This window comes from Sus scrofa, chromosome 6 (genome assembly GCF_054392235.1).
Source record: "Sus scrofa isolate SSC_HxYL_T2T_F1_AM1 chromosome 6, Sscrofa_HxYL_maternal_Yorkshire_Landrace_v2.0, whole genome shotgun sequence".
Taxonomy (NCBI): Eukaryota; Metazoa; Chordata; class Mammalia; order Artiodactyla; family Suidae; genus Sus; species Sus scrofa.
In genome coordinates this window covers 155,300,255-155,325,443 of record NC_139388.1, presented here as the reverse complement: position 1 = coordinate 155,325,443, position 25,189 = coordinate 155,300,255, and the positions used below count along the sequence as shown (strand labels likewise).

Here is a 25,189-nt window from a genome sequence, read left to right as displayed (position 1 = left end):
CAGGGATCAAACCCGAACTATAGCAGCAACCTGTTAATGATGCTGGATCCTTAACCCACCGTGCCACCAGGGAACTCCCCCAGAGATGGTATTTTAACAGAGCTAGAGCAAAGCAAGATCACCTCCCTGGGGCAAAAAAAAAAAAGCCCTATTTTTCACTGCAAAAATTAGCTATGTTTGGAAATTTGGTTGCCACCTTTTACAAAGGAAACCTCTCTTTGATGATGGAAAAGCTGAGGCAGAAAAAGAAGGTCTTGAAGGGATTGGAAACGTGTAAAGGAAAAGTGTAGGGGATCGAACAGACTGGGATTTGAGTCCTGTCCCCGCCACTTTTACCAACTGCGTGAACCTGGCACACAGCTTTCATTCTCCGAGCCACGGATTCCTCATCTATGAATGGAAGATCCTAATCCCGACTTCAAGAGAATGGTATCCTCGAAGGAGTAGAGGCAATCTGTATTCGCCGTCAGTAGCACAGTGCAGGAAAAGGGTGCACACTCAGGTCATGCAAAGGATTTAATCCCCCATTTTCATCCAGGGCTCGAAAGTCTCATGCTGTGCTACTGCCGTTGCCTGTCTAAACGTTGCCCGTCCCAAGACCAGCTCAGGCACCACTTTCTACGTGAGGCCTGCTCAGCTCTTCTCAGGCCGCCGTCGTCTCACACTTCTCAGGCTCTGGGACCCCTTAGGATCTGCACATTCTGCCACCCACTTGGTCCTGCTTTTTTGTTGTTGTTGTTGTTTGTTTTTTGTTTTTGTCTTTTTAGGGGGCGTTGTAGGTTTGTGGCGTTGTGCCACACTCATGGCACATGGAAGTTCCCAGGCTAGGGGTCAAATCAGAGCTATAGCTGCCAGCCTACGCCAGAGCCACGGCAACGTGGGATCCGAGTGGAGTCTGTGACCTACACCACAGCTCGCAGCAACAAGGATCCTTAAACCACTCAGCAAGACCAGGGATCCAACCTGCGTCCTCATGGATTCTAGTCAGATTCGCTTCCATTGAGCCACAACGGGAACTCCCAGTCATGCTTTGTTCATTAATGTCCATGTCTTGTCCTTCTTCTAGAACGAAACCTCTGAGAGGTAGGGTCTCTAATATACACTTTGGGGTATCTTCCTTGTGTCTCACCCAGGGGGTTTTATGGCAAATGTTGCTTGAATCAGTAAAAAATGCTCACATTTCACATAAAGCGGCGCAGGAGACATTCATCTCCTCCCTGAAACTGACAGGTTGCCATTGCTTCAGAAGAACTAAGGGTGATCTATATATGATCATTTATATATACATATATAACATAATATATATGATATATGTAATATATATATATAATATAGAATCATATATATATTACAATCACTGTGCACTTCAAGCTGAGCGATTGGGCTTTCCAAAACTTTCTTTTACCAGTACCAAAAATTTCAACCATGATAAAGTATTTAACCATGACAGTCAATGACAGTCGATCTTATCCACAATAATGGGAAAAAATATTTTTTTCTTCCTCTGCCTTTTTAAGAATTGTAGGTTTGGAGTTCCCATCGTGGCTCAGTGGAAACAAATCTGACTAGCATCCATGAGGACGCAGGTTCTATCCCTGGCCTTGCTCAGTGGGTTAAGGATCCAGTGCTGCCGTGAGCTGTGGTGTTGTAGGCCAGCAGCTACAGCTCCAATTTGACCCCTAGCCTGGGAACCTTCCTATGCCAAGGGTACGGCCCTAAAAAGACAAAAAAGGGGGGGGGGGGCGTTGTAGGTTTGCCTGATGATTTAAAGGGGATTAACTCCTCTTGAAAATTATTTGGAGTACTCATCAGTGGTATTTTAAATTTTCTTGAAAAGTTTGTCTTATTGAAACTTATGTTTCTGTCCAAAGTCTTTGCTGTTTTCAAAAATGAGATAATGGATGATACTTAATTTAAAAGCTCAGCACTAGGTAACACAGCTCTGTGCTTTAGGAATCGGGAAGCAGGGAAGAGCCTGAACTATACACATTGTGAGACAGAGGTGGAGAGGAATTGGCAAACAAGCACTAAGTGAGCTTCATCTAGGGTTACAGAATTTGAGATTTGTGCTCTGGGAATCTTCCAGTTTAATTCATTCCCTGTATCCACTAAGAAGGAGTTTGGTTGTAAGTAACTGAAAATCTGACTAAGGAAGGAGGGGGTATTTTTCTTTTATAAAAACAAATACATGATTTAGGACTGTCGTGGTGTCATCTAAGTGCCATCAAGGAGTAAGATTTCTTCTCTTATCCATGCGTTAGTGGGTTGTTCTCATCCTCACGTTGTGACTTCATGGTCACAACATAGCCACTGCGCTGCTGCCATACATCTGCATTCCAAGCAGAAAGAAGGGAAAGGACGAGGGTAAAAAGTGCCTGCCAGCTCATTCTGCCACCTTCTTTAGAATCTTATGCAGCATGATCGGAACTATGCCACATGATCATCTCTAGCTTCAAGGGAGACTGGAAAATCTAGGTTTTTTTAAGATGAGCATATAGCCACTCTGTGTAAAATTAGGATTAAGTAGGTAAATAAGGAAGAAATATGTTGGCTAGCAGTCAGTAGCATAGTTCTCTGTTAACTTTTACAAATGCCAAATCTGAGCTGGCAAAAGCCAAGACTAAAAATCTAGTATCTCAGTGCTGTGCTTTTTTCACCAGATCAACAGTTTCTACTTTTTTCTCCTCCACTGGGAGAAATCAACTGCATTTATTTAAACAATGAGTTTATTCTCACGGTTTTTATTAGTCAAGGACATGACATAGCCATTTAGATTTTTTGATAAGCATGACATAACCCATGTTATTACACTGAGGTTTTTTGGGTTTTTTTTAATAGCCATAAACACATCCGTTGACCTTTTTTAATGAGCCCATGAATCCTTGCTGCTAGTAAATCCAGGGTTTCTGGTAGGTGTGAGTTCTCTTCAAAGACAACTTTTGGGGTTAGTTTGACTTTTTTTTTTTTAATATTGAAATTAGCTTGTAATTCCCATTCCTGTCTAGAGGCCCATTAATTGTTTCCACAAGTATTTGTCAAGCACTTACAGTGTACAGGGTGCTCTGCTGTTTGCTGACTAGAGTGAACAAGATAAGCTTGGATTCTGGCCTCAGTGTGCTTGCTTCCTGTGGATGGCAGACCAGAAAGCTAGCAGTAATATCTGTGATGGGGAAACTCGGGGTGCTGTCAGGGCCCGGGGCATCCTGAGACAGAACTCTCATGGCATTTGGCACTGAGCAAGTCCAAACAAGCATGACTTACCCCCCATTCTCAAACAGAGTACTTTCTAGTTGTAAGCATGCAAAGCAACAGCAAACAGTCATGCTTTGAGATAGATAAGTGCTGAGGAATCCAGACATACAAAATGGGAGTGCAAGGCTAGAGCCCCACTTCTTTATGGGTCAAAAAATATACATACATGAAGACCTCAAATTGCCCTGATTCTGAACACATGTGTAAGATGTATTAAAACAATAACTATATAAACCAAAGCTATATTGTGCAGCTTTCGAAGAATCCTGCCGGTTTCTGTTTGGACTTGCTCTGTAAACCTCTCTAAGTCCATGATTCTCAAAGCCCAAACAGGGATCCTGCTCTTAGCGATGAAACATGTGAGGGTCTGAAGTTAACAATATCTCCCAGTTCGGCCAAGAAAAATACACTGCAGAGAATTATGAGAATTAAGATAACTTTCCAGGAAGCTGAGGTCACCAGGAAAGGTTGGAAGAGTGTAGATTCACAGACAATACTAGAGGAGGAAGGAAGAAGAGGTAACATAGGAAGGCAGCAGTTATCACTAGATGGCAGGGCCTGTGAAAGCAGGGACCAGGTCTTTATTTTTCTCCCTGATATCCTGTATCCCTCAGCCTCACGCCTGGCGTAAGGAAAGCATTCACTAATACTTGTGGAATAAATGAATGAGCAACATGGATTTGATTGAAGACAAACAAAGGTTAGGAATAATAGGGAGTTCATTCCATACCCCAAGTGTGATAATAATATGGTATTCAGATATTCAGCATTTGGGGAATGGTGCTTAAGCACTCATTATACATTTGGTTGATTTTACTTTATTTAATTATTTATTTATTTATTTGCTGCAACTAGGGCATGTGGAAGTTCTGGGGCCAGGGATCGAACCGAGCTGCTATTGCCACCTGCATCACAGCTGTGGCAACGCCAGATCTTCACCCACTGCGCCACACAGGAGCTTCCTGCTTGATTTGAATTAAGCGCTTCTACTTTGATGGGCCTTAAGAGAAATGCTGAGCTCAGAGTGATTTGATCCCCTTTTTATGGAATATTTGCTGTGCAATTATACATTTTTCTGTTGAAACTAAGGGCACTGCAGAAGAAGTAGTCCCTGGTACCTCATTGCTGTCATAACCATGGCACCTTCCTCGGCATGGGCCCCAGACCTAAGTAGTAGGGTCGTTTAGCTTTCTTGTATCGTATTGGCAAACTTCTTTGCCTCTTAGGAAAGCTTTCTAACTTAGTGGCAGAACATGCTAGTTCTCCTTTCAAGGAAGCCGAATCTAATTTGTCTCCCGGTTTAGTGCAATTGAATTATCTCAGGAAAATGAGAAGCAGTTAAGTACCTGTTGCTAACAAGGTACTGAAATAATCTGCCAGCAGACGTAAGGTGTTTCTTTATCATTGGACTGTGTCATTTGAGAAAACATTACGTTGTCTTTATAATCAGCATTGCCAGAACTGACTCTCAAACCTTACAAGGGCCAGCTCTGAGGGGCACTAAAAAGAGAACAAGAGGGCTTGTGAACGCTGGTCAAGGTTTGCTCAAGTGCCGGTACCCAGCCTGATGGGCAACCTTGTCGATAGAACTTGAAGGAACTGGGTGGTAAAGAGGAAAATCAGCTTTTGAGCAAAGGCCCTTCAAGTCCCAGTTCAGGAAATTATTAGATTCATTAGCCAGATACTTAGAACCAGCTATTACTGCCCAGCCAAAGGAAAAACCAGTGCCAGCAAATGTTTTAAAACTACAACTAAACAAAAGTCAGGAAGCGTGTAATTAAAACTGTACCTTTATTGTATTGTGAAGAGTTTCACTGTGACATGGAAAATATTTAAAGGAGAAGGCTGTTTAGCTTAATTTGTCTGCAAGTGCCCGGCTTAGTGGAGAAGTATCCTAAATTAACTGTAAGGCCACCCACCGAGTGAGCCTCATAAAGGGCCATGGCTGCTCAGCTTGGTTTTGTGTAACCGTTCAATAATTACTAGATAAATGCATAACTAAAAGCTCTATTACACTAATAATTTGTACTGAGATAGATGTGTGGGACACCCTGCTGGGTTAATTTGTCATCTCCGCAGCAAACTTCTAAAGAGAGCTCTTCTGCAGTGGAATCTGTTCCTGTGTTGTCCCAAGGAGGACAGGTTAGAGCATTAAGACCAATTGGCTCCTTAATCTCTTAAAGAGGCAAAATGCCTCCAGGGTGAGCGCCTGAGAAGAGAGTAAGGTGATTGGTGATTAACCACACGGACCGATTTAAACTCATCTGGACAAAAGGAGCTGCTCTCCCTTGAATTCCTTGCCCCTTTCTCCCTCCAACTCTTGCATCTCTCCATCTCTCCCTCCTTTTCATCCACTCTCCCTCCCTGCCTCCTTCCACACACCCCCGTAAATCCACAGATGCAGACACAGTGAAGGCAGTGGTTCTGAGCAAGATTTCCTTGAAATCCTGTCAATGATAAGCCTTCTGAGCATCACTTGTACCCTAAATCACATGATCAGATAAATCCTGAGCAGGTCTTTCCAGTTTAGCCTAATATAATGGTGATGCCATGTTTCAATTTATTCTTTATTTCCTTTTTTCAGAGTAGAATAAAAAGTGTTGGACTTGTATCTTCTCTTTATGTGGGATGTTTTCTTCTCTAACACACACACACACACACACACACACACACACACCACACCACACCACACCACACCACACCACATCACACACTTGCTGTTTTTGATATGAGGCTCACATTCAAGCTTCAGTGCAGGATTTTCAACCTCCCCTATTGACAGAACCATAAATCATGTTAAAGTTAAGTGAATTACTGCAGCATGGAACTGTACCCTTAACAATGTTTATGGAGTATCAGCTTATCATCCACGTAGGCAGAGGGGGGTGAGCACTGCTACCCGAAATGGGAACATACAGTCCTGTTAACGTGGCTGCAGTATCACAGCGAGTCGCCCTTTTTTGCTGCATCCTTTGCATTGTTGAAACTAGTGTAGGTAACCACTCTCATGTACAGGACGTTACTTTAAATGTTTATTTCCGCAGTAAATTTACATCTGCCGTATCTTTGAGTTAAATGGCAGTTGTTTCCCCCACCCAACCCCCACCAAACAATTCATTTTTCTTATGTACAAAGCACATGTGAGGAACGTCAGAGTTGCCAGGTTGTATTACAGTAATAAGGGACCTGTGAGGAAAATATCATGAAAGGGAATAAACTATTTGACCTCTGAAAAAAGAATTCCGATGGGAGCAGCAGAGTGCAGTGAAAAGAGCCTGAGCTGTGGAGTCAGCCAGAATAGAGTTCAAATCCTGGCTGGCCACTTGGGATCTACATAAGCTCCTGCGAGTCACCTGTCCTCTACTGGCCCATTTTCCCAGCTGTACAAATCATTGAGGTGTTACTAGGAGGAAGAAGCCAACTGAGATCTGGAAAGGGCCATGCGTGTGATTAGTATGTTACTAAATGTCAGTTGTCTCAGATTGCCCCTGTCCCCATATCTTTGTTTTCTTTTTATGTGGCTCCCTTGAAAGGATTCTTGCTTCCCTCATTCCCATCTCTAGTTCTCTTTCATCTGTTCTTGTGGGTCCAGGAGTGTGTGTTTCTCCTCACTTACAGCCTTAAAGAGATGAGCCCTCCCAATGGCCCCATCCGTCACTCTTGTATAGTTGGAAGAGCAGGGAGTGGGTCCCTTCTGTTGGTATGAAATATGAATTTGGAAAACCTTGGTATCCCTGCAGGCTATCTAGATCTTCCTGAATCCCCAAATTCCTAATACTGTAATAAGAGTTATCGAATTGTTGCATACCTCATACTGAACAGAGGATGTGTTAATAAGCACTCTTTCAAGTGAAACATTCTTACATGGGAAAGAACCCCTCTGGTCTCTCCAAAAGAAAATAATGGATTCGTCCACATAACTAATAAGCCTAAGGGTTTATGGCTTCAGGTAGAGCTGGATCCAGATGCTCAAGTGATAACTTCGGAAATCTGTAACTTTATCTTCCTCAGCTCTGCTGCCCTCTGTGTGAATCTCATTCTTAGGCTAAATCTTCTCAGATCATGGCACTACTGATGGGAGCCGCTCCAGGCTTAATTCCCATCAATTTAACAATTCTAAGGGAAAGATAACAGCTTTTTCACAATAGATCTAGAGAAAGTCCTACTCCTGGATGCTGATGTCTCTGACTGGCTTGATTTGGGTCATTTGCTTACTTTAAAAAACAATGAGGTGCCACCTCACACCAGTCAAAATGGCCATCATTACTAAGTCTACAAATAGCAAATGCTGGAGAGGGTGTGGAGAAAAGGGAACCCTCCTGCACTGTTGGTGGGAATGTAAATTGGTACAACCACTTTGGAAAACAGTATGGAGGGGAGTTCCTGTTTTGGCTCAGCGGTAACAAATCCAACTAGTATCCATGAGGAGGATGTGGGTTGGCGTTGCTGTGGCTGTGTCACAGGCTGGCAGCTACAGCTCCCATTCGACCCCTAGACTGGGAACTCGTATGCTGCAGGTGCAGCCCTAAAAAGCAAAAAGAAGAAGAAGAAGAAAAAGAAAACAGCATGGCAGTTCCTCAGAAAACTAAATATAGAACTACCACATGATCCAGTAATCCCACTCCTGGGCATATGTTTGGAAAAAACTTTCATTGAAAAAGATACACGCAACCCTATGTTCTTTGCAGCATAACTCACAATAGCCAAGACATGGAAACAACCTAAATGTCCATTGACAGATGACTGGATCAAGAAGCTATGGTACATATGCACAGTGAAATACTACTCAGCCATAAAAAGAACAAATTATGCTATTTGCAGCAGCATGGATGGAACTAGAGATTCTCATGCAGTAGAGATTCTCATTACTAAATGCAGTAAGTCAGAAAGAGAAAGACAAATACAATATGATATCCCTTATATCTGGAATCTAATATATGGCACAAATGAACCTATCTACACTAAAGAAAGAAACTCATGAACATGGACAACAGACTTGTGGTTGGCAAGAGGGAGAGAGGGGGTGGGATGGACTGGGAGTTTGGCATTAGTAGATGCAATGAGATCCTGCTGTATAGCACAGAGAACTATATCTAATCACTTGTGATGGAATATGATGGAGGATAATGTGAGAAAAAGAATATATATATGTGTGTGTGTATATATATATATATATATGCATATGTATAACTGTGTCACTTTGCTGTACAGCAGAAATTGCCAGTACATTATAAGTCAATTATAATAAAAATTAAAAAAAAAATCTTTAGGGAGATCCCGTTGTGGCTCAGAGAAACAAATTTGACTAGTATCTATGAGGATGTAGGTTCGATCCCTGGCCTTGCTCAGTGGGTTAAGGATCTGGTGTTGCTGTGATCTGTGGTGTAGGTCGCAGATATAGCTCAGGTCCCGCATTTCTGTGGCTGTGGTGTAGGCCAGTAGCTGCAGCTCTGATTTGACCCCTAGCCTGGGAACTTCCATATGCTGCAAGTGCAGCCCTAAAAAAGCCAACCAAAAAAAAAAAAAAAAAAAAAAAAAAACTTTCTGGGAGTTCCCTAGCAGCACAGCAGTTTAAGGATCTTGCGTTGTTACTGCAGTGGCTCAGGTCACAGCCATGTGGGTTTGATCCCTGGCCCCGGGAACTTCCATTTGTCTCAAGTGTGGCCAGAAAAAAAAAAAAAAAAAAAGTCTTAATGTTTAAAAGATAACAAGGAGGGGCTGGCTGCCATGGCAGACAGCAGCCCTGCAGGGAGTGAAGCATTGGCAGCCCTGGCCACCCTAGGCATCTACTTTCAGATCCCCTGGGGTTGCAAGCAGAGCTAGGTGACACAGATGACCAGAGCCCAGTGAGGTGCCAAAGGAAGGTCACGGTCAAGTCAGACCACCAGGAGCCATAGAAGGGCCTCAGCCTAGAGGAGTGTGTCCTAGAGCAGCTACTTTCCTCTACGACTAACAGGAAGAGGAAAAGCCAGAGTTGGAGACTACCGTGGCTGAACTCCTGGACATGAAGAGCAGTGATACCCAGGCTGCCAGGGTCAAGGATCTGCTGGTCGACTGTTACAAACCCACTGATGCTCTCACCTCTGGCCTGCTGGACAAGATCCAGGGATGCAGTAGCTGAGCACACTCAGAAGAAGTAAGGGTCCTTTACCCATGGGACAGTCGCTGCCCTCTGACCATGAAGCAACAACAGTACTGGGGGGTCCTGCGGCCAGACGGGGGTCCTGATCCCTTGAGCAGGGGTCCCAGGGTCCCTGGCCCAGAGGCCTCTTCCCTGAAATTTAAAAAAAAAAAAAAAAGATAATAGGGTTTCTCATTGGTGTATGGTCTGGATTATGTGCCCACCCACAGAGCTGGGGGGCGGGTTGCCTCTACACTAATGACATAGGCTGAGGTGGAGGGAAGGATAGTTGCCCAAAGAAACAGTAGAGCTCTGCTTCTAGAAGAAAGGGTGAAGGACAGCTGGGCAGGCAAAACTAACCGCTGTCCTGTATGGGACATAGAGCAAAGCTGTCTTGAGCGCTGGGCAGTGGGCTTGGCTCTCCCAGCAGCCAAGTGCCCTAGTGCTGCAGCTGGGGCTTACAGAGCACAGCTGAAACCCAGGTTTAGAAAACTGACTATTAGTCCATACCTGGAAGTCCACGAAAACCATTCACCTCTTGTCTCAATTATCTTGTGTTGCTACATTGCACTGTATGATCCTGGTTACTTTTCATATATTTTCATTTATCCTAAAAACACAATTCTAAGAATTATAAATAGCCCAGAGTCAAGCATACTGACTGGCATACAGTAGATTCTCAACACATGCTTTTTATTATTATTGCTATTATTATTATTATTTTGTCTTTTTAGGGCTGTGTGCCCCCAGCATATGGAAGTTCCTGGGCTAGGGGTCGAATCAGAGCCTACACCACAGACACAGCAACATGGGATCCAAGCCGCATCTGTGACCTGCACCACAGCTCATAGCAATGCCAGATCCTTAACCCACTGAGCAAGGCCAGGTATATCGAACTTGCATCCTCATGGATACTAGTCGGGTTCGTTAACCACTAAGCCACTATGGGAACTCCAACACATACTTTTTAAAGGTGTGAGCCCAGGAGTTCCCGGGTGGCCTAGTGGGTTAAAGATCTAGCATTGTCACTGCTGTGGTGCAATTTCGGTCCCCTAGCCTGGGAACTTCTGCATGCAGTGGGCACGGTCAAAAAAAAAAAATTTTTTTTTAAAGGAGTGAACCCACTATGGATCAGGCACCTACACACAGTAATTCTGATTCTCAGAAAAATATTTTAAATTAGTACTATTTTGCTCAATTTACAGGCAAGGTAATGCAGATTTGAAAATATTAAGTTCCTAGACTCACAGAGAGAGTGAATGATTTCAAACCCAGAATAATAGAGCTCTAAACACCATTCAAGACATATAATTTCCATTTTGCAGGAAACCAAGGTATGTAGGAGGCTGACACAAAGTTAAGTTGATACCCAACCTGGGCTGATAACTTGGTCCCCTGACTTTAAATACTGGATTGATTCTTCTCATACTTCCTCCCCTTGTGTGAAATCCACCAACGGTAGGAATAAGTCCTTAAATCCTGTAAGGAGAACTCAGGAGGCTTTGAAACCTGTGCGTTAGTTATCACGTTGCTCAGAAACAAGGGCTTGAACTGCAGTATATGTCCTACAATTTGGTGGGGGGAATGCTGCTACTCAACCATAGCTTTGTTTGTCATGGGTTTTGTTTGTTTGGTGTTGCCGTTTTTAATTCGAACGTCAGCAAAGACGCGCCAGCAGCGCAGGTCCCTGCACTCAGTAACCCTCCCACAGACTTGAACACCTCCACTGAGCTTACTTTTGAAATTCTCTTTTGCAGACTGCCCTTCCACTAGGTCATTTGAGAATTAATTCTCTGCTTGTTTCTGTTAACCTCTGTGATCATCCAATCTATGGTGGGTTTTTTTTTTCTTTCCCTTAGATGTTCTGATGTCTTTTATTCATCTCTTGTCCCATAGTATTGCTTGCAAATTATGTGAAAGCTCAAGCTTTGTTCATGGGACTGAAGTCTTGTCAGCTTTCCTTATTAAACAATCACTCTTCATATCTCCAATAGTCTGCTGCTGTGTGGCATTTGAGCGCATTTCACATCAGCCATCAGGATGGTTTAGGCGATTTGTGTACAAGCATGGTCTATTCAGAGCAGAGGTTCCCGTCAAGACCCAAAGGCTGGGGCTCTGCCTCCCAGAGCTTGAACTGGCACATTCACCCAGGACCTCTGAGCGATGTAAAAATATCACAGCCTTATATAACCAGACAGAACTTTAATTCGAGGAGATACATTTACCCCTATGTTCATAGCAGCACTGTTCACAATAGCCAAGACATGAGAACAAACCTAAATGTCTCTCAGCAGATGAACGGATAAAGAAGATGTGGTACCTATACACAATGGAATACTACTCAGCCATAAAAAGAACAAAAGAATGCCATTTGCAGTAATGTGGATGGACCTAGAGATTCTCATACTAAATGAAAGTATGTCAGAAAGAAGAAGACACATGCCCTATGAATCTATAATATGACAAATATGAACATATCTACAAAATAGAAACAGACTCACGGACATTGAGAACAGACTTGTGGTTGCCAAGGGGGAAGCGGGGAAGGGGAAAGAAGGATTGGGAATTTGGAGATTAGCAGATGTGAACTATTGTATACAAGACGGATAAACAACAGGGTCCTACTGTATAGCAGAGGGAACTATATTCAATATCCTGTGATAAACCGTAATGGAAAAAAACATGGAAAATATATATATTCATATATATATAATATCTGAGTTACTTTGTTGTACAACAGAAGTTAACACAACATTGTAAATCGACTCTACTTCCATGAATTTTTTTTTTAAATCATGCCCTTCCCAAAGCCACAGCATCTTAGAGACTGAGTCCAGATATACCTTAGAACTTAATATTCTAGAAACATTCAAAAAACAATTTCTTTTAAAAGCACATATTCCCTTATTTCAGATTTTTTTATCTTTTATTTTGTTTTGTCTATAGGGCCACACCCTCGGCATATGGAGGTTCCCAGGCTAGGGGTCGAATCGGAGCTACAGCTGTTGGCCCACACCACAGCTCACGGCAATGCCGGATCCTTAACCCACTGAGCAAGGCCAGGGATCGAACCTGCTTCCTTATGGATACTAGTCAGATTCGTTTCTGCTGAGCCACAATGGGAACTCCTATTTCATATTTTTTAGATTTCAGCATTGTTACATTAGAGGATAGCGAAATTGCCCACATTTAAAGCCAAGTCATGACAGAAACAAAACTAAAACCCAGATCTCTTGATCTAACTAGAAAATTTTCCTTAAAAGTACCCCAGATATTCTAAAAAGCTGTTTAAGCAGTTAACATGTACTGGGTCTCTAATAAGCAACTCCCAGTAACAAATGCAGTGGAAGTTCAAGGGCAGTGGTAGTGATCCCCATTGTATCCGGGTTTGGAAGGCCGTGAAGAGGCTGTGCTCAAATTCTGATTAGGTCAGAAGTGTGCCAGGGTAGCAGGGGTCTACACGGTAAAAGGGGCAGTCAGAATGGACACTCAAGGATTACAGGTCTAAGTAAAAATCAGAGTCTAGAGCGGGACAGCCCCATATGATCAATATTTATGTTCTCATTTGTCCAAGAGACAGATAGGCAGCAGGTACCTCTTACTCCACTGTTCCTTTCCTCCTGTATATTCTGCAGTTTGGACAGGTCTCTAGCACATAGGAGCAAATTCCAGTTTATTCACTTCTTACCCCCATTCCCATCCTTACCTATAATGGTATTACAAATAAGATAAGCTATTTATTGATGATTGCTCAACCATAAGGCCGGGAACTGCTCCATGTGCCTTATATGTGTGTCTCATTTAATCCTCAGAGCAAATCTACGAGTTCCTGTTGTGGCTCAGTAGGTTAAGAATCCAACTAGAATCCATGAGGATGCGGTTCAATCCCTGGCCTTGCTCAGTGGGTTAAGGATATGGCGTTGCCGTGAGCTGTGGTGTAGGTCGCAGATGCGTCTCTGATCTGGCGTTGCTGTGGCTGTAGTGTAGGCCGGTGGCTATAGCTCTGATTCGACCCCTAGCCAGGGAACTTCCATATATGGTGGGTGCGACCGTAAAAAGACAAAAAAAAAAAAAGTCTAGGAGGTATTAGTCCCAGTATAAAAGTGGCCAACTGAAATAAGCTTGGAAACTTGAAGCATAGCTGGTAAATGATAGAGTTACAGTTTTTAAGTCCAAGTCTATCTGACTTTGAAGCCCATGGTCTGTATGTTGTGTTATTCTACTTTTCTTTTTTAAAAAATTGGACCGTAGTTGATTTACAATGCCATGTTAGTTTCAGGTATACAGTACAATGATTGTTTTATATATATTTCTTTTTCAGATTGTTTTCTCTTATAGGTTATTACAAAACATTGAATATAGATCCCTGTGCTATAAAGGTCTTTGTTGGTTATCTACTACTTTTTTTTTGCTTTTTAGGGCCACACCTGCAGCATATGGAGGTTCCCAGGCTAGGGGTCAAATCAGACCTGTAGCCATTGGCTTACACCGCAGCCACAGCAATGCCACATCTGAGCTGCATCTGCAACCCACACCACAGCTCGTGGCAGTGCCAGATCCTTCACCCACTGAGCAAGGCCAGGGATTGAACTCGCATCTTCATGGATCCTAGTTGGGGTTCGTTAACTGCTGAGCCATGGCGGGAACTGTTTGTCCACTACCTTTACTTTTCTGGCTCATAAGTTTAACTTGACATGATATACACACATGAATATCAGAAACCAGCACTTAACCAAGGCATGTTAAATAATGGTGGAAAAGGATAATTAAAGAATGACAGGAGTTCCTGTCTTGGCGCAGTGGTTAACGAATCTGACTAAGAACCATGAGGTTTCGGGTTCCATCCCTGGTCTTGCTCAGTGGGTTAAGGATCTGGCGTTGCCGTGAGCTGTGGTGTGGGTCACAGACGCGGCTCGGATCCCTCTTTGCTGTGGCTGTGGCGTAGGCCGGCAGCTACAGCTCTGATTAGACCCCTAGCCAGGGAACCTACATATGCCACCAGAGTGGCTCAAGTAAAGGTAAAAAGACAAAAAAACGCCTAAAAACAAAAAAAGAATGACAGTGGGGAGTGTCCGCTGTGGTGCAGTGGATTAAGAATCCAACTACAGCAGGTCAGGTCACTGTGAAAGTGCAGGTTCAATCCCCAGCCAGGTGCAGTGGGTTAAAGGATCTGGTGTTGCCATAGCTGCTGTGTAGGTCACAGCTGTGGCTCAGATTTAGTCCCTGGCCCAGGAACTTCCATATGCCATGGGTGCGGTTGTAAAATGGAAAAAAAAGAAAAAAAAAAAAAAAGAGGCACAGTGGATAGTTAGTGGGGATACGGAAGGCAAGAAGAATGCTTTAGAAGCCTTCAAAAAAGTGAAAGAAAGGCCAGCTGGGACAGGGATGCGGTTTGGTAGCAAAGAAGTGGAAGGAACAGTGTTTGTCTAGTGCTTAACTCACAAGAGAGCATTGCAGGTGTTTGGAGAGTGAACAGGAATTATGTGGGTCTACACCAGGGGCCATTAAACTATGGCCCACCTATCAAATCCAGCCATCTGCATGTTTTTTTAAATAAAATTTTATTGGAACGTGGCTACACTCGTTCGCTTATGTCCTCTCTATGGCTGCTCCTGTACTATAGTAGCAGAGTCAAGTAATTGCAGCAAAAGCCGTGAGGCCCACAGAGCCTAAGCTGTCCTCTCTGGCCCTTACAGACAATGTTTGCCAAGCTGTGGTGTAGACTCTAAATCAGAGCAAGAAAGGTCTTTAAGTAGCTAAAATTGATCTAAATGAGAATTTTAAAAGACTATGGCCTGCCCCCCACCCCTTTCTCTATTTTTTTTTTCAGTTTGTTTTTTCCAAAAGATGCTGTCATTTGATCTCTATCCTGAACATCTACCTTAAATGAAATCGAATATATGTTATCTTGAAAATCTGTAGCATATAGTTACTTTGGTAGCAATAATATAAAAATACTGCTGTTTTGCAAATCATCCTGCAGTAGCATATATTTCTCTCATTTGATATACTCAAATTGTTTCACATTCATCTCAGTGATGTTAAAGATATGTACTCCGTGTTTTGAAAACCTTGGCTTGCCTTAGGTCAAAGGTACGTTATTTAGGAAAGGTTCCACCTTCTAAATGCCTGAAAACCATTGCCAATTCCTCGTTCCTTGTGTCTCTGTTAAAATAAATCCCATGACTCCAAACTTCCAGGCTTTCATAAATGGCAAGTCTGACTCATGCATGATTTATAAATTATAGCTATGGACCATTAAGATAGATTTCTCAGCTTCAGGTAGGCTATCATGGTGTTAGATATTGTGGTTTTGAATTTCTAAAGAAGCAAACTACATAGTAGTTGACAAGCCAAACAATTCAAGTACCATTTGCCCTTATGAAAAGCTTTTTTCTTTTTTAAGTGCAATCTTTTCCCCACTTTCTGCTCCTTTTAGAGCTCTGCCTTATTAAAATCTTTACTTCTAAATATGAGCCGTCAGGAGTTCTTAATGCCACCTTGTACTCTATGGAAGTGGTTATTTTTGTTTAAAGAATATCTTACTGTGAAAGACAGATGCGTAGCTTTTTCGTCTAGCAGTGCTAAAAGAGAAACAGTTTGGAATCTCTCCTGTTGCCCCTGACTCAGTGTTGATTAGCAGTGAGACTAAAGTTGTGAGATGCCAGGGCTTGGGAGTGGTTGTTGGCTCTGTGAAGGAAGACGGCTGTGTGTGACGCTGTGGTAAGAGCACACTGCACCTGAAGGAGGGTTAGGTTTTACTGTTTGCACTGCTCTCCCGACAGCTTATCTTTGGAGCCTCCCATAGAAGAGAGACTGGGATTGAAGGGCTGATGCTGGAAAGCAGAAGCTAACGTGAGAAGAGTCCAAGTCTCTGTCCAAATATGTGAGAGTCTGCAGTGCTTCAGGGACAAGAAATAAGGCAATTAAGGCCATGTCAGGACTAAATAGAGAGCATATTTCAACCATAAAATCTTGGTTTGAGAAAAAAATACAAAACAGTTAATTAGAATTCTTGCAGGCGTTTGGGCCAAAACTGCTAGAAAAGGTAGAGGTGACTTTCTTCTGTCTCTTTTTCTTTTTAAGACTTAGACTGAAATTCCATTATCCAAACCTATCTAGCCATGCCTCCCTGACATCATCTTCTGTGAGCTGGAATATGTGTCCACAAAGCTGCCTTTCTGTAGTGGACTCTCAGACCAAGAATCAATTGTTGGACCACCGAAGTCTCCCAGTGCACAGTAATGACCTTGACCTTCTCCTTCCCCAGTGTTAAGCAATTCTGCCTTGAAGGAAGAATTTTAAGTTAAAAATATATATTATCAATCACAGTGATTTTTTAACTTTTTAAAGCTAAAACCAAGATAGTCGTTTAAATAATTAGGGCAAGAGAGATGCAAACAAGTAAACCAACCTGCCTGACCTGCCTTCTTGTTTTTAAGTATCCAGTAATATGATCATTTTGCAATAAATAACTGAACCTACACCCTTTGGGAAATTCTGGGTCTCTGCTTCTTTAGTTGTGGCTACTTTGTTCAGAATGTGTAGGCGGAGCCATTCCAGCCAAAGAAACCTGATCAGATTTCCTTCCTTCTCAGCTTATTTGTATTCTTTGTGAAAAGCCCAAGTAGTTGTTTGAAACAAGTCTGGTCTCTGGTTAAAGTTTAAACTAGTGGTGAGATCCATCCAGAATGGGGTGTTTCTGACTCTTTCTGCTACTCCTGGCCTAGGGTAGTAAGAGTATTAGACCCCAGCAGCAGCCAATTTTGTAGTGCCTTTTAATACACAAAATTGTATTAACATCAACATGGATACAGATGGATGCCCTGCAATAAACTGTAACCACTTGAGAAAAGCCTTTATTGACTCTCAAGTAAATAATGCACATTTTAAAGGATCTAAATATGCATTTACATAATGTGCTATAATTTTTTATTGTGTCAACTACTCACACACACACATCCATAAGAGATGTTTTTCTCCGTCAAAAATTTGGACTCAGACCATTTTTTTTGTGCATTGCATTAGCACCATGCCAGATTCACAATGGTAGTTTCTCTTCTCTAGGGCCTGAGCTGACCTTCTCAAAATACATTTAATGAATTTTGCTGATTGAATGATTGGTTGATTGGTTTAACCCCAGTGACACTTTCTAAAATAATTTGCAAGTCCTTGGACAAAAAAATTGGGGCACATTAAAACATCTAATCCAAGAGAAACAAGAGAAAACAAGAAACAGGAAAGAAAGAAAACCAAATTTAGACATTGCCGAAATCTTACGTCGGCGTTTCAGAGCAATGGAAGACCCCGGCGTGGTCTCAGTGTTCAGGAAAAGAGGACTACTGGCAGGTTATCCAGAGAAATCGCATGTATTTAATAAAATTTAACAGAACTCTGTGACGTCTGTGACACAACTGTTTTCTGCTTGAAGAAATTAAAGCTGAGGATCTTAAATGATTTATATTCAGTTCCACAGTGGATTAATGGCTACACCAGAACGTCCAGGGCAAGCATGAGAAAGTAGGGGTTGTGAAGGATGACCCTTGGAAATACAGACTCAGCAGTTGTCTAATTTGAATCTACAGGCTAAATGATTTCCTGGTATTAATTAAGAATTAATTGATCCTTATAAATCAGTCATTATAGAATTAACTCCACATAGTACCTTGTGCTCTCAGTTTTGTGTTGAAATAAACTCTCTGACACAAAGAAAAGGCGAATACATTGTTTTTCGTAAAATGTAATAAGGAAACTAAGGCCTAAATTTATGTTTTTAATGATTTCCTTTTACGTGTTTAACAACGACAACAACAAAAAGAGAGCAGGCATGTTTATTAACCATTAAGGGAGGGATTCCATGGTCCTGTGGAATTATTTCCTCTTACCAGGTTTCTTTAGCTTATATCTGCCCAGTCTTTGCTCAAGTGATTTCTTCCCCCCCCCCCCTTGGGTAGCATTCCCTGCTGGCCACCACAATTTTCATAATCTAACAATCGTTCATCACTTTCTATTGAGCACCTGAAGCATTGTCACTTTATCATTAAGATCTGCTTCCTGGGGACTCTTGACAATGGAGTTGCCACCTTTGTGGTTGACATGCTGCAGAAGTCGAGCGTATCGTTTTGTTATGCTCAGTACGTTCCCAGCCTCATTTGGGAAATGCCACATTCCATCTCTAGCCAGAAACTATTCGGTCAAATGAAGGGCACTGGGTCAGAGCTTCTTGCTACCAGCAAAGACGACCATACCATATTAGATGAAAAAATGCCTTTGGTCGTTTAAAGCCAATAGCACAATTTGCACAGTAAGAGATGACAAGGGCCACTTAACTTTTTAGCTGCAGATTTTAACTCAGAGACAGAGATTCCAAGGTTAAACATTCAGTGTATGAAGCTGTGAGTTTTACCAGTTTTTCTACACGCTCTTTGCCAGGGTAAAACAATTTTTTTTTTAATTTTATATTTATCTGTATTACCTTATTAGTTTCAGTACCACTCCTATATTTAACCATTCATTGTACCACCTACAGATACTTACTGAATGCCAGACACTGTTTCTGGGGATATGATAATGCATCATTAAACGGATGGAAAAGATATTTACTAGGATGGAGAAGAGAGAAAAACAAGTATGAGGGGTCGAAGGTCACAAGAATTTTGTCTTTGAATAGGTTATGTTCACCGTGCCCCCAACTGTATGATTGAAGACACAACTTTGTGTTGTATCCCAAATCAGTGTTGTGTCCCAAGCCCATAGTCCGAGCCTAGGAATATCTTTGGATAGATTAAAGGCTGCTGAATGAAAGGATCCCATCAGGTCCTCTGCAACGTATGGACTGGATGGTTGCTTCTATTCTAAACCCCCATTTCTACTTTTTAAAAACTGCAGTTGCCATTCTGAACCTCAGAGTCCTAGCTACTCCAGTTATTAGTCAGGAAAGGCCCCAGTCCTAAAGATACCCCACTTGTGTTGTCCTAAAGATACCCCACTTGGGAACAAAGGACCCAGGGATCAATAGTGATGCATCCTTTTTGACCGTCCACGCCATGGGGGTAGTGGTAGAAGGCACGGCCTGTCTTTGTTAGTGCTCTTCGGTTTTACTCGTCATTCTCAATGTCAGAAAAGGCGTATTCTCCAAATATTTGGGTATTCCTTTGTTTTCTCTTTGCAGGAAAAGAAAGGAAAAATGAATACTCTTTGCAGGAAAAGTAAGGAAACATGAATTCTCTCATCTGCTCTCACTTGCGAGATGTTTTTCTGGCCCTCATTGAGAAGTGAGAGCTGCCATCTCGGCGTTGCTTGGTTTGAGGGTCTTCATCCTTTCCCACGCCCTTACACCCCCGCAGGCTTCACCAGCCACCCTTTCAGTTCAAGGGCAGAAGTTTTCTCAGGAGAAATTATCGAGCACCTCACAAACTTTTAAAAAACCTAATGCAGTCCTCTTCTGCTATCAGTGAAATTTAGCAGGGTTCAAATATAAGGGAGTGATAGTTGTCTGAGTCATCAGTTGTATGAGCAGAGGGCCAGCAATTGAGCAGGGGTCACTGCCTGCCTCCTCAGCCTTTGGGTCCCCTTCCTCCAACTATCATCTATGCATTTCTGAGTTTGGCTTTGAAAGGGCAGGAAAAAAAAAAAAAAGGCAACATTATTTTTCCATGCAGAGTGAGGCACCCAAATAGCATGGGTTCATTAAGTGATCATTTACTACAGACTTCAAAAAAAACTTCCTCCTGAATTAGTCCCTAGAAATTTCCTTGAAAAGGGGTATAAGAGCTTTAACAATGAATTATTGTCTATGGATAGCTCAGCATGAAAGGGGATCCATATGTGCAAACTAGAATTTGTCATATGTAATGTCAGTTAAATCAGGTCTAATCTACCAAATACATTTTTTATTGCTTGCTTCATTAAAAAGGCTCTTAAGGTAATGAATAATCTTCAGCTTCACCAAGGATTATTAATGCCTTTATAACTCATGTCCACTGAAAATAGAAAGACAGCTTGAAACTCTATCCTAATCTAACCTCCGTGTTTGTCTTAGAGCTTTAAGGAAGAAAATCTATCAGACCTATCCAGCGTTAAATTCCATCCCATGAGCAGTTATTGTGAATTGGGTCAAGAGAAGAAATTTTATTTTATTTTATTTTTGTCTTTATTAGGGCTGCACCCGCGGCCTATGGAAGTTCTCAGGCTAGGGGTCGAATTGGAGCTACAGCTGCCAGGCTGCGCCACAGCCACAGCAACACTGGATCCAGGCTGCATCTGCGCTCTACACCACAGCTCAAGGCAACTGGGGATCCTTAGCCCACTGAGCAAGGCCAGGGATCGAACCTGCCTCCTCAGGAATCCAGTTGGGTTCGTTACCAGTGAGCTACCCTGGGAACTCCCAGGAGAAGAAATTTGTAAAGGAAGTCGAATCCACTTTAAAAGCTGTGGCAAAGCAAGCTTTTTTTTTTTTTTTTTTTTTTTTTTTTTGTCTTTTTGCCATTTCTTGGGCCGCTTCCCGCGGCATATGGAGGTTCCCAGGCTAGGGGTCTAATCGGAACTGTAGCCACCGGCCCAGGCCAGAGCCACAGCAACGCGGGATCTGAGCTGCGTCTGCAACCTACACCACAGCTCACGGCAACACCGGATCCTTAACCCACTGAGCAAGGCCAGGGACCGAACCCGCAACCTCATGGTTCCTAGTCGGATTCGTTAACCACTGCGCCACGACGGGAATTCCCAAAGCCAGCTTTTTAACCCTGAGGTTTTCTTTTCCCACAGCAAGCCCACACGCGACACCATCGACTCTTCATTTTCCGACATCACCCATCATCCAGCAGCCTGGGCCTTACTTCTCCCACCCGGCCATCCGCTATCACCCTCAGGAGACGCTGAAAGAGTTTGTCCAACTTGTCTGCCCTGATGCTGGTCAGCAGGCTGGACAGGTGGGGTTCCTCAATGTAAGGAAACTTCTTCTTCTTCTTTTTCTTTTTTTTTTTTTTTCAATTTCTGTGGAAATATTAACCGAATGTAAAAATAACAAGGGGAGACCTTCTGACCATGTGACATTGTGCTCTAATGTTGTGCTGACTGACTGCAGGCAAATGTCATATTTATTCTAGATTGTGGGAAAGTTAACTTACTCTAAGAGTGATTGGCTAGGGTTTAAAAACAGTGTTTGTGTTATCTTCACAACTGTCAAGTTTATGGGTATAAATCATCTCAGGGGTGAACTATATAACCTTCTAAGGTCTGTGGGCAGATAGTTTCACCTCATGCATACTAACCCGAGGGCTCACGCAGTTAACAAAATAGAAAGACCGAATACTTTTAAATAATGGTTTTGGGTGGTGGGGAGAGGTAGGGGGAGGAGGGGGCACAGATGTTTCAGATCAACTAAGTTGATATTTTTTAAAAAAGTAGTCCTCTAACCCTCTAGATCAAGTTGACCAGTGCTTGAACTCAAGATGCTAGAAGTAGTTTATTATAGTTTGTTATTTCTGCAAGTAGTTTTCTCTCCCACTTATCTTTGTATAAAGCTAAACAGTTATTCAGTAGCTTCAAATGAATGTCTTCCTTTTTTCTCAAACAAACCAAATCACAGTTTGAAATAATCTTCCTAATGTAAAAGCGATTTTTAAAAATCACACATTTTATTTCAAATATAGAACCAAATGTTTACAATGGATAGCTACATCCCAAGGCCAATAATAATAACAATGAATTGGAAATAATACGCAGCCTAAAGCCAAATGCGGTTCTCCTTTTCGCCTGTTAAACTGCACATGAAGCCACCGATTAGCCATAATTATTATTGCCTGATTTAGAATATTATATCACACTGCCCTATCACTGATTTTCTTCCCTTGGAGAAATACCTGATTCTGCATATCTGAGACAGAACAGGCAGCTTTGACTAATGTCTGGTGATGTGTTAGCAGATACATTTCTGTCTAGACAACAAATCAATATGGTGCCTTTTTCTTTTTGCTTGTGTATTCATTTACTTGGCTTGTTCTAACGCATTCACTTATGGACTTTTAGCCCACTCAGAAATAACACGCAGGCAAGTTTATTGGCAAGAAAGCACAGCATTCTGACTGTCAGATGAGATCGTCTTTGAGGAACAATCCTAAATATATCGGTGCATGTTGATGAGGGAGTGGGACTTTCTCTGCTGAATTATTAAGCCTAAGCTCAAAAGCCTAGGACAGCAGCCTCTCCTTTAACTGGATTTTGATTCAGGACTATAGCCTAACTAGGAGCTGTTAGTATTCTGACCAAAAGAGGCAGAAAGACCCTTGGGAAGCCATGAAAAGACTGGAGTGATCACCAACATCAGCTTTTAAATTTCTAACTTTTTTTTAAAACTAGTCCTAACATTAGCCTATATATGCAGTGTGTATTTTGATCAAAATTTTATAGGGCTTCAGGCAGGTCTCTTCATGGGACCATTTCAAAACACTGGAAAATAAATGGATTTTATTGCTTTCTTCAGAGGGAAACTTTTCTTTTGTTCAAGAGCTGTTACTTGGTTGTTCTAACATCAGGCAGCCAAATAAATATGACTCTTATGGCATATGCTTATATAATTTAAATCAAAATTAGAAGTGATATTTTTCCTTAGCAGAATTTTGACAGCTGAATTCTAAAGTTTCTGTGCCTGATGTTATACAATATGTGAAAGTAATTTTTTATGTTCACTTAACATATTTATTAAATGTTATATAATATCAACTTTGAAGAGTGAAAATAAAATATTTTTTTATCTCAGATGCATATTTAGGAAACTTCATTATATCTATATAAATAGGCATGATGGAATAATTCCACAACCTGTGTAAAACGCTTATATATTAGGTTAATAGTTAATAATCATGAGAAGGATGACACAGATAACAGTTAATACAGAATCAAAACATTCCAAGAACTAGTTGGCAGGTCATTTTACCGAACTAGATGCAAAGGTCAAAGTTATTCAGGAGATAAGTTTAGGAGACATGGAGCATGTGTGCCTAAGACTGTACTTTTGTGGAATGCCTTAAGAAACAACCCACAATTCTTCATCCATCTGCTCTTCTGGAAGAATTCAAGCAGCTAGAATACTTAGTAACTTATACAAAAAGGTGCCTAATGAATCTTTTCTTTTCAGAAGCAGCTAATGGTTCCTGTTTCTTCTTTTTCCTATGCATGTTTTGTTTTGTTCCCACCCCTGCAGCCCAATGGGAGTAGCCAAGGCAAAGTGCACAACCCATTCCTTCCCACCCCAATGTTGCCACCGCCGCCGCCACCACCGATGGCCAGGCCTGTGCCTCTGCCGGTGCCAGACACAAAGCCTCCGACCACGTCAACAGAAGGAGGTGCAGCCTCCCCCACCTCACCAAGTAAGTATAGCTGAGACGAGGCGCCGGTCACTTCTAAAGCTCTGTGTACTTGAATCCACACCTAAGCTTGGCCTCTCACTGCATAGGCTTTAGCGGAGCACACGATCCCCAGTGACAGTATGTTTGCAGAACCAAGACCAGATCAAAGCAAATAGCACTCTAGGGTACTACCAACAGCACCATGTATGGAAATGACTGGTGTTTGGGTGGATGAAATGATGTAACTGCATGCCCAGGACTGAGGTCAAGAAATGAATTATTAAATTTTGCGTATTATGTGAGTGGCTTTGAATGCTGTGTTCATGCTCATCAAATAGCATCTACTTGTGTGAATTCTTATCAGCAACAAGTTCCTCATACTTTTGTAGAGCCCTGCCTTCCAGTAACTTACAATCTGACAGAAATGCATTTGATGAGCTACAAAGGTTATACACCTCTTCCATCAAATAGGAAAAAAAAATTAGATCAAAGTGACAACTTAAAGGTGTGTGTGTCAAACATTTGCCAAGAGTAAGAGCCTGGCAAAAGATCAGCGCTAGTAGCCATGGCAGTTGCATGCCTAGGCTTGGCAGAGGGAAGAGCTAGAAGGTGGAATTGGAAGGAAAGAGAAAACTCTTGGCTCTTCTGTGAACAGTCCGGGAATGTGCAGTCAGACAGTAGAGGACTTCAGAATCTTTTCGGATGATGGGAATTATTGCTCCATGAATTAGAGGAAGAATAATTCTCCTGATATTTCCTGATATCTTAAAGATGACAAGGGACTAGAAATAGCTTGAACACATAAATTTGGCTTTTATTAGTACCTGAAACAATGACAAAAACTGGCGGCTGGAGCCAGAGTTCCCAGCTGAGGGATGGACTACCTAACCTTGACAGGGGGTGTGACGACCACCTTCTCTCAAGCTTTACAGAGGGATCAAAGTATAGGGAAGGATGGGAACTGTGGCGGTGACCCTAAGGTGAGGAGTTCTTCAAGGAGGTGAGGCTGGTTGCTAGAAATCTGCTGAGGAAAAGATGAGCATAGACCAGGAAAGAAGTGTTAAGATCAAGAACTTGGGCAGCAGTTATAGAAACTGAATGGAGGGGAGCACAAGAAGGGATTTTCATAGACGTAAGCTTTGGATTTAGACAACGTTTGGATGAATATAGTGAAGGATAATTCAGACCTCTCAGTACCAGAGACATGACCGTGTTGAGTAGAGGAGGGACAGGGCCAAAGAGAAAAAAATGAGCCTCTGTTGATACTGTGTTCATTGAATTTAATTTGGGGAACCCTGTATCCAAAATGTCTAGAGCCCTTTATGGTCATGGATGAGCTTTGGGTTATCCAGTACATAATTCATTTTGATAATGCATGCAGAATTGAGTGGCCTTGTGTGTGATTCTGGTTTTATAGCAAAAAAAAAGGTTGAGAGTCCACGGACAATTTGAGGGAAGCTTACTTCTC

General features: G+C 42.2%; 1 protein-coding gene and 1 long non-coding RNA gene across 29 annotated transcripts in view; both read left to right on the top strand.

Moving 5' to 3' along the window:
* NFIA (nuclear factor I A) overlaps positions 1–25,189 on the top strand; it is a 598,742-nt gene that overhangs the window by 515,614 nt on the left and 57,939 nt on the right. For 18 of the 28 annotated variants that reach the window (XR_014808131.1, XM_084964865.1, XM_021097779.2 and 15 more), the window contains 2 exons: positions 21,140–21,318; positions 23,577–23,742. Coding sequence is in view for 27 of the 28 variants with exons in the window: in XM_084964865.1 (XP_084820991.1) it covers positions 21,140–21,318; positions 23,577–23,742 (345 nt within the window). In the remaining variant the exon portion in view is untranslated. The remainder of the gene's footprint in view (positions 1–21,139; positions 21,319–23,576; positions 23,743–25,189) is intronic. The other 10 variants (XM_084964874.1, XM_084964883.1, XM_084964866.1 and 7 more) reach the window with 1 other exon arrangement.
* Positions 56–8,141, top strand: LOC146402924 (uncharacterized). The gene is made up of 2 exons (XR_014808139.1): positions 56–897; positions 1,638–8,141. It is a non-coding gene; the product is annotated as an uncharacterized LOC146402924 (long non-coding RNA).